The sequence below is a fragment of the Nelumbo lutea genome, chromosome 1 (assembly GCF_056320005.1).
Source record: "Nelumbo lutea isolate HS-2025 chromosome 1, American lotus-T2T, whole genome shotgun sequence".
Lineage (NCBI taxonomy): Eukaryota > Viridiplantae > Streptophyta > Magnoliopsida > Proteales > Nelumbonaceae > Nelumbo > Nelumbo lutea.
The window spans coordinates 50,191,758-50,201,825 of record NC_142684.1 but is presented as its reverse complement, the minus strand read 5'-3'; the positions used below and the strand labels follow the sequence as shown (position 1 = coordinate 50,201,825).

At 38.2% G+C, this 10,068-nt stretch overlaps 1 protein-coding gene across 1 annotated transcript in view; it reads right to left on the bottom strand.

Moving 5' to 3' along the window:
* Positions 1-3,489: 3,489 nt before the first annotated feature.
* Positions 3,490-10,068, bottom strand: part of LOC148874595 (chloroplast envelope quinone oxidoreductase homolog) — a 72,726-nt gene continuing 66,147 nt past the window's right edge. Inside the window, exon 4 of the mRNA XM_088963717.1 lies at positions 3,490-4,508. Within this exon, the coding sequence (XP_088819843.1) occupies positions 3,819-4,508 (690 nt within the window). The 3' untranslated portion in view covers positions 3,490-3,818. The remainder of the gene's footprint in view (positions 4,509-10,068) is intronic.

Sequence of the window (10,068 nt, the reverse complement as noted above, 5' to 3'; positions counted from 1 at the left end):
AAAGGTAGGTTACAAATCTTGTATTGGTTTCCCTCTCTTTCCCTTCCTTTCCCTATCTTTTCCTTCAAACCAAACATAGCCTAAAAGAAAACTAATATGAATAAAAAAATTTTAATTAATAAAATTATAAATTAATACTTGAAATTAATTATGTAATCTTAATAAGAATAAAAGTATTATCTGATTATTATTGATATCAGGGCCCATGAGATGCATGGATAACATTATTAATATGCATCTAATTAAATTCCATTTAAAAAATAAAAAATTAATAATAACTTAATCTAACAGGAAGTAATAAAATAATTTATTAATTAATAAAAACAACAATTATAAAAAAATAATAAAAATATTACTAGAAAAAAAAATAGTTTTATCCAAGAAGCCCAAACAGATTTAGGTTTTCTATGCACCTATAGATTCATTTGGGACAAGGGTGGACTATGTTAAGAGATTTTGATAGGTTCCAATTCATTAGCATCACTATCAAATAAACATCAAATCGCTTAGTGTTATAATTGTTTAGATGTAGGAATTTAGCTTGTTCTTTTTTTTTTTTTCCTTTAATCTGGAAATTTCGAAAGTTCCAAACAAATCTATATGGCTGCAAAACAGGCAAATGCAGTGAAGGGTCCAAATGAACTAGACTCATTTCCATGGCTACTAGCAAGTCTAGCATTATCAGAGTGCAAGTGTTATAAGAAGCCTAATTCTAAAAACAATGTTTTCTTTATAGAACATGGACTGCTCTACCATACCACTGTCACAAAACTTCTAAGAAAACATGCACATGTAGTTATTGGAAAATAGGACTTGTGACAAGAGCTGCTCATGGAATTTGCACTATTGACAAGTATCGAATTAGAGGCAATTGTGTAGAGGCATTTGAAAGAAATAATCATATTGGATGGCTTAAAGATGATATGGGACCTGGAATTCAGATGATGGAGCTATCAATGATTTGGTTAATCCTCACTTTGTTCATTTGTTCTCTTCTGATAAACCAGACTTCAATAATTTTGATGCTCAGCTCATACCTTCGCAAATTACAGAAGAAATGAATCAAACTCTTTGTTCCATTCCCTCTCATGAGGAAGTGAAGTCTGCATTATTTTCTATTGGTCCTCTCAAAGCCCCAGGGCCTGACAGAGTCCATGCTCTCTTTCTGGAATCTTGTTGGGACACAGTGGAACAAAGAGTTTGTTCAAGAGGTTTTAAGAAATCCAGATTTAATAGCTGAAGACAATGATACAAATCTAGTTCTTATTCCCAAAATGGATAATGTGGAATTTGTGACAGATCTTAGACCTATTAGTTTGATGAATGTTCCTTACAAGGCAATTACTAAGATTATTGCCTTAAGGCTAAAACATGTAATGGACTTCCTTATTACGCCATTTCAAAATGCCTTCTCCCCAAGGAGACAAATCCATGATAATAGAGTTCTGGCCTCAAAGATCATTCACACTATGCAAGAAAAAAAAGGGAAAAAGTAAGGCTGGTAGCTTCTTGTTAAAAGTTGATTTAGCCAAGGTCTACGATAGAGTGGGAATTCCTATTCTAGAGTTTTCACCAATGGGGTTTCTCTTCGCAGTTTGTCTCCTTAATCCGTTCTTGCATCATCTCTACTACCTATTCCCTCCTTCTAAATGGCAATGTTGGAAGCTCCTCCAAACCTGAAAGGGGTCTAAGGCAGGGTTGTCCTCTCTCCCCATATTTGTTCATTTTATTATCTTCTCCCAAGATTTTTGTTGCACAATTTAGATATTGCTATAGGGGTTCAAACTTGTAAGGAACTATCCAAAGTTAAGCTATCTTTTCTTTACAGATGATATCCTTATTGTTGGTAAATGCTCCACCTATGAAGTTTCTAATATTAAAGATATTTTGCATATATAATTTTGGAGTTGTTTTTGGCCAAAGAATAAATTTTGCAAAGTCAACTATTTATTTCAGTAAAAGGCTGCATTTGGAAACGATGCAAATGGAGTGTAATGGTTCAGGGTATATTTGCACTCTGATTCACTTTTGCCTGTGTTTGGGAACATTACATTTATGCATTGACAAATGACAGACCAATGCATATTGACATTGATAGTAAGATGTAAAACTACATCAATGAAAAAGAAGTAAATTTACATTCAAGTGGGGTTCTGATAAAAAAGGCATATGCTTTATTGGAATTCATGTTTACATCGGTTACAGTTAAAAGTCTGTTTGGTAAGAAGACAAATTTTCCTGTGCAAAACTAACCCAATTTTGCAATTTATATGAACCGCTTTACACTCTACATATTTGCATTCACATTTATTTGCATCATTTCGAAATGCAGCCTAAGTAATTGGAAGACTGATTGCCTTTCACATGGAGGAAGAGAGGTACTTATTAAATCAACTATCACCTCAATCCCCTCTTACTTCTTGACCTCAAATTCCCTCCCCCACTCTGTTCTCAAATTAATTCAGTTGCTCGGGATTTTTGGTGGGGTCATAAAAGTGGCCAGTCTCATATCTACCTTTAGAGTGGGCAGAAATTCACAACAGAAAAAATAGCGGCGGACTGGGGGTTAAGAATATTCTCTACAAAAATAGAGTGGCTACCATGAAGCTACTTGGTGCCTTTCTGGAGCGTTAAACCTGAAGGATCATCTTCTTATATCTCGCGTTGCATGCTCAACTCGAGGGGGATTTTATTAAGGGGGCTCGATTTCTGATCTCTAGATGGGACAAGAAACATTACCCTAAGGCTGTGTTTAGTTTGAAGGAAAAAGTAGGGAAAGCTTTACAAACCTTGTATAGGTTTCCCTATCCTATGTTTTCCTTCCTTTCCCTACCTTTTCCATCAAATCAAACATAGCCTAAGTGATTCTCAATTGAGTGAATTTCGATGTATTTGAAAGTCAGAATTAATTGGGGAGAATTTTGATTCCATTCTAGCTCAGAAGATTCTTAATATTGAAATACCTGTTCGCCCCTTAGTCCACCAGGATCAGTTGATCTGGACTTTGATGCCAAATGGCCACTTCTCCAGTGCCTCGGCCTACAAGTTATTAAATTCTGATATTGCTGATTCTTCTAACAATCAATTTGCAAGCACAAATTTTTCTTGAAAGGACTTGTGGGATTTTAAGGAGCCGCCTCCTCACATTCATGTGTTCATTTGGAGAGTAATTAGACGTATTCTTTCTCTAGAAGGAGTTCTTTCTAAGTTCACAAGGAGGATAGACAATCTTTGCCCTCTCTGTTCATTTGGGTAAAAGTGTTAGCTCTTCTTCCTTTTCAATTCTGTGAGATTTGTATATAAGCCTCGAAACTTTACGTTAGGGTCTCATTATGTGGCTCAGAAGGTTAAAACTTTTGGGGATGGGATTATTTGGTTGGGCAACCCCATCTTTGTAATATTTTGCCAATTAATTTTATAGGATAGGGAAACCTATACAAGTGAGACTGAATATATGTACTCTTTAAATCAAATATTTGCACATACAAGTGAGATACAACACTGCCAGTATCATATAACAAAAACAACATTAAGTTCCCTCAACACAAACACATTAGAAGACTGTACATAGGTGCTCTTCGAGCCAAATATTTGCACACAACAAAATGATACAGGTTCTAAAAATAGAACCGCCAAATAAAAAAGACACCATGGTTTCCAGATTACAATACAGAGATACACAGGAATTTTAATACATGAATTACAAACGAAATATTTAGTAATTTTAGTATGAATATATCTTCTGCAAGTCCCATTTATAGTGATATTAATGAAATTCTTGTCCAACTTACCCCCAGGGGGCTAATTTATCCCCTAATTTATGGCTCCACGATTATTTTTCCAGTAGCATGACCTTCTATGCTCTTAGCCCAAGCATCTTCAGCCTTGCTCAGTGGATGTTTCGAGTCCACTAATGTCTTAAGTTTCCCTTCCTTCACCAAATTAACCAAAAACTCCAGATTGTCTTTCTTGGGGGTTACAAATGTTAGCACGTACTTCTTCTTAGAGAAGGTCAACTTCTTCAATGCACAGGTCAGCAAGGAACTAAGGCCAGGAGTGATATCTATAACTTTGGCATTATCACTCAAATTTGGCTCAAAGGTTGACCAAGGAATACCAGTCGCACAGTGGAGAACTACATCATATTTCCGACCAGAAGGACTCATCAAGGCTGCTCCATTTGTAGTCTTGTAATCAAGAACTTCATCTGCACCTAGGCTCTTAACCAACTCAATGTTTCGAGCCCCACAGGTTGCTGTGACATGTGTGTTCCCAAGCTTTGCCAGCTGAACAGCATAGTGACCTACACCACCTGAGGCCGCAGTTATCAGAATGCTTGTTGGATTGCCACTACCATCAAGCTTGACCCCAGCAGAATTGACAAGCATCTGGTGTGCAGTGAGGCCAGCTATAGGTAACCCTGCACCTTCAGCTGCTAATACTTCAGGAGGCCTCTTAACTGTCAAGCTCTCTTGCGCCATAGCAAACTCAGCAAGACCACCTCCGGTCTGTAATTTCAAAATGCCATGATTAACAACAAGCAGAATAAGTGATTTATTAACATGAACAAGGGCATTGGAGCCCATTAAGGTAGAAAGATAAAAGGAGTTCATTAGAGGCACATATACAAGTATATATATACATCAAAAGATTGATAAGAATTATTAACTGTCACTCGTCACAAAGACTTCAAAAAATAAATCTAAAAAGCTGTTTAAGATATGTTACCAAAAGAAGTACCAGAAAGGCCTAAGTTCCAAGATATGCATCCAAAGGAAAAAAGAAAAAGAAAAAAAAAAAACTCCACTGGACAGAATAGATATGAAGAAAAAGAGAAAGAAAAAGGAAAAACTTGGTAGAACTAATCCAACATACACGAGCAAGAGCTACCTTAGATGCAGGACACATGCTCCTCTTAAGGGTACCCTGGTTGCATGGGGGCAATTGATGTTTTTGCAACAAAATAACCCCATGAAAATGAATGAAACGGGTTAACCATGTGGAGTGTAGGTTAACCATGCATTGTTGCATGGACTCTCCTAAATGGATGAAATCCATATCTGATACATGGTGCACTCTGACGCTCTGGATTCTTGAGTGACACTTCTACATAAGACATTCCCTTCTCTCCTTGCTTATTTGGCATAAGTGAGCATCTAATGTTTATAACGACTTCCATCTTTCTATATAATAATTTTCTTGGTAACAAAGATAAACTTTTTAGACTTAATTAGCTCTTTTTTTTGTATATATATATATTTGAAAAACGTAAATGAAAAGTGATTGCATTAAAAAGGGGCACACCTCAAAATTGTAAATACAACCTTTTGACAGAAACACAAAGCTATCAAAAAAAAACTTTAATTTAGGAGGCTCTGTGCACAAAAAATCTCTGATTTCTCTTGGACAATATAACCCAACAGAGAAGAAATGCACAATGGACCAAAGGCATTTTCCTCTCCTACTGAAGCTGGTGTTTGCCACTGAGAGAATAAACCTTCAACATCCACAGGGACCACCCATTGCTGACCGAAAAACTCCACAAAATGAGACCACAAACTGTATGCAAGTAGACAATGAATCAAAACATGGATTGCTGACTCACCAACACTCCCACATAAATGGCATGAATTCTCCACCTGCACACCTCTAGATGCCAGATTATCTTTTTTTTAATGAATAACGAAGCAACTTTATTAATAAAGCAGATCAAAATACAAGAGTTCAGTCACCCCAGAGGTTGAGATGACCATGAACCATAAAGAACAAACTGAAAGAAGCCAGCCCTGCAAAAAACAATTATAAATCAAACTCTAAAACAGAAACCAATACATCAGGATATGGTCCCATCTCCCCAGAAAAGATTCTCTGTTTCTACTCCCTTGTCTAGCTAATCCATCTGCAAGCCCATTTGCAGATCTGCATTCCCTTTGAACAGCAACCACTGTCTCCTTTAAGCTCGGAATGTGTCTATACTGCCACAGGCACCTCTCCTCTTTTCTAACCCATTCCGCCACCACTTAAGAGTCCCCTTCAACAATGATGTTGTAGTTATTCTTCCTAGCCAGCTTTAGACCCTTTAGGACAGCTAGAATTTCTGCTCTATGATATGATTCCATCATAATTTCTGAATAGGGATGTCAATGGCCAGGTTAAATGGCAAACCCAACTAGAGTGGAACCTATAGGGTTACATTAGGGTTTCAGATCTTTAACCCAAATCCGGTTCAAGTCCTGCTTCCCCACCCTTTGGTCATGATACCTGACATTTCTTTGTACTTTTGCATGCCTTCTAACATCATAACCTTAAAATTTAGGATTTGCTTTCATGTTTCTTTTGGTCTTTCTTCTTTCACTATTAAGTGACACCCTGAAATCCATAATCCAAATTTCAGATTAAATTCATGACTCTTGGGTTTTCAAAATATGTTATAAAAGTACAATTGAAAGGCTGTAAGTTGACATCAGGTTAAACCTATAGGGTCAGGGAAGATTTGGAAAATGCTTGCTATTTAATTGGGTTAGGTCAGGTTCAAGTGGAAGCATTTGGGGTTGGGATAGAGTTAAGGTAAACCCCTACCAAACCTGACCCATTGAAGAAGTTGCTATCAGCCTCCAGTTTCTAATGATATCATCAGTAGAGAAGGTTCTGAACAAGTTAAAGCTTTCACCCAATGTGCCACTCTCACTGTTATGAGGTCAATAAGTATCTTCTGTCCTGAACCTTTCCTTTGAAGGGTCTTCCATTTCTTTCCTCCCAAACAGTCCACAAAATAGCGGCTCAAGAACATCTCTAAAGTATCTTTCCTCTCCTAGTGGACGGGTTAAGGAAAATGTTGCTGAAAACAGAATGCAAATCAGTAGGAGGAACCACCTGCACCCAATAAGAGCAGAAAACCACTCCCAAATAACTGTCACAAAATTACAGGAGATTAGTAGGTGGAAAGATTTTTCCCCATTTGCATTGCAAAGAATGCAGACATGAGCCAACAACTTACATGGCACACCAGCATCCCAAATCCATCTCCATGGCACATCCGGGGAATCTACAGGATGGTCCTCCCTATTAATTGATCCCAGCATAGATACCAACTCCTCCCTTTCCAATCAAGTAAGTTTCATCTCAACTTGGGAAACCATATTACCTGCCACCCTCCTCATAGCAGTTCTTAATAGTGGCCTCCTTGTTATATACTATTTCATACATTGTGGGATTTGAGATGCCAAAATAACTGAGCCACACCACAGCTTTCTAGAACCAGATGTGTTCACCATTGCCCACTTTGAAGGCTTGGAAAAGATCTCTGAGTTTCATAATGCCCTTCCACAGACTTGTACCAAATGATGATGCAGATATAGAAGTAACAAAAGAATCAAAGGAAAATTGAGTTAGTTTTCCAATTCCACTACCAATTTCAGAATGTGTTATAGGCAAGGATCAAGGTTTCATAACGTATCAGCCCGTATAGGCCAATACATATTGTATCGGTTACCCACCGATATGCTACTATAAGCATTGTTTTGGGGTTTGATCTACACCCCAACTAGCATATCGGTCTGTATTGATATTTAAAACCTAGGTTATATGATATTGGTACTGTTTCAGTTTTTATTTTCAAGTTTTGGGCATCTCAAGAATAGGTTTCTGTTTTATAGATTTTTATTGCTGTTTCAAAATTATTATTTATGATGACTTTCGGAATTACTATTTATAGTAATTCTTGTAATTACTATTTTAGTAAACTCATGGTTTACTATTTTTATCATAGACATTTGACACTAAAACAGGTTGATACTTTTTTTTATTTTTGAATCTTCTGACTACAAGATTATTCTTCCTGAGCTCCAACAGATCCCTATTCTGCTGGACGGAGCAAAACCCTAGCTTTTCAAGCACCCAAGTTCTGGTTTGACTTCAAGTAAGTTCACATAGTCAAAAATTTCTGTTCTTTGATTTCCGTTTGATTAATGGAGGCATATGGAAGTGAGTTCAAACAGGTGCCAGCTTCTGGACCTGCTCCAGTAGATTCCGTTTTGACGGGTGTTACCACAATTAAGCTAGATGGGACGAACTATCTTGCTTGGGCACAGTCTATAAAAATCTATGTTTGTAGTAGAGTAAAACTCGGGTATCTCACAGGCAGCAGGGTGAAACCCGAAGAGGCAGACCCTGAATTTGAAAGATGGATGCAAGAGAACTATACTGTTATAGGATGGTTAATCAACTCTACGCAACCTCATATAAGCCAGCACTATCTCTGGATGTCTTTGGCTAAGGAGATATGGGTTAGTGTAACTGAGACCTATTCACAGAAACTGAATGTAGCTAGAGCATACAAATTGAAAAGTGATGTGAAGAACCTGAGACAGGGGGAGAAGAGTGTGGCAATCTATTACTCCATACTAGAGTCCCTATGGCAGGAAATTGATGTTATGGAAACAGTGGTATGGGAGAGTAAAAAGGATGCTGAAATGTATAGAAAGCTAGTGGAGAGAAATAGGGTGTTTGAGTTTCTCACTGGAGTCAACCCTGAGTTTGATATTATCAGACAGAACATTTTGGCCAAGGATGAGGTTACTCTTTCACAGGCATATGCTATGATAAGTAGTGAGGAGAGTAGGCGGCAGGTGCAGTTGTAGAATCCATCTACAGAACATTTTGCACATGCGGGAATGAAACCGAAGGGCCCTACTGAGAAAAGAGAGCAGTTGTGTGAATATTGCAAGAAACCACGGCATACAAAGGACACCTACTGGAAGCTTCATCCTGAACTTCTTCCCGATAGGTTTAAAAACAATAATAACCCTAAGAAGGGCAGTCAGGTGGGAAAATCCAAGACTGCTAATGCTGCTACAGTGCCTGAGGGGGGAAGTAAGGAAAGTGAAGAAAAATCAACTATTGAGCAATTGGCTGCAATGAAGTTGGATTTTGAGAAGTATGGGAGGCTCCTAAATCACCTGGAAGCTACGGTTTCTTCAACTCACCCTTCCAACAGTACATCATCTTCATCGGCTTTTGCTCACTCAGGTACATATGCCTCAGCAAATCATGCTTCAGCTTCAGGTAATCATAAACTCCCTTGGATTATAGATTCTGATGCATCAAACCATATGACCAGCCTATCTAACCTTTTTTGTTCATACCATCTCTCTCTAGGAAAGAGAAAATATCCCTGGCCGATGGGTCACTTGCCCCGATCTCTGGTAAAGGAGATATAAAGACCTCTAACACCCTGTTCTTATCTTCTGTTCTCCATGTTCCTAAGCTTAACACAAACCTTTTATCTGTTAGTAGCTTAACAAAGTCCATGAACTGCAGCATAACCTTCTTTCCCACTCATTGTGTTTTTCAGGACCTGTAGTCTCAGAGGACGATTGGGAGTGGCCATGAGGCAAACGGAATATACCTGCTTGACACACCAGATCAAGTCTTGGGATCACCTCATGGAGTTGCTTTAGAGTCAGTTGTGTTAGAGTCTGTTAACAAAATTTTGTTATGTCATTGTGTTTTTCAGGACCTGCAGTCTCAGAGGACGATTGGGAGTGGCCATGAGGCAAACGGAATATACCTGCTTGACACACCAGATCAAGTCTTGGGATCACCTCATGGAGTTGCTTTAGAGTCAGTTGTGTTAGAGTCTGTTAACAAAATTTTGTTATGTCATTTTCGGTTTGGTCATTTGTCTTTTTCTACTTCAAGTCATCTGTTCCCATATATGTTTAAAGGAGAGTCTTTATCTAGTCTTCATTGTGAGTCGTGTGAGCTAGCAAAGCATTGTAGACATTCCTATTCAACCAGTAATAAAAGATCTTTTGTTCGTGGAACCCGCTTTGTATCTCGGAATGTCACCTTTGCAGAGTTGATTCCTTTCTTTAGTGTTCCTCCTGAGGGGGAGAAATCTGATGAACCCTTTGCTATGTCTCCAGCTGTTCCTCTTCCCATCCCCTGTGAGTCTGATCATGGGGTATACACCTCTCCCACTGGACCCACCCCTGATCCTCCTTGACTCCTTTCTTTAGTGTTCCTCCTGAGGGGGAGAAATCTGATGAACCCTTTGCTATGTCTCCA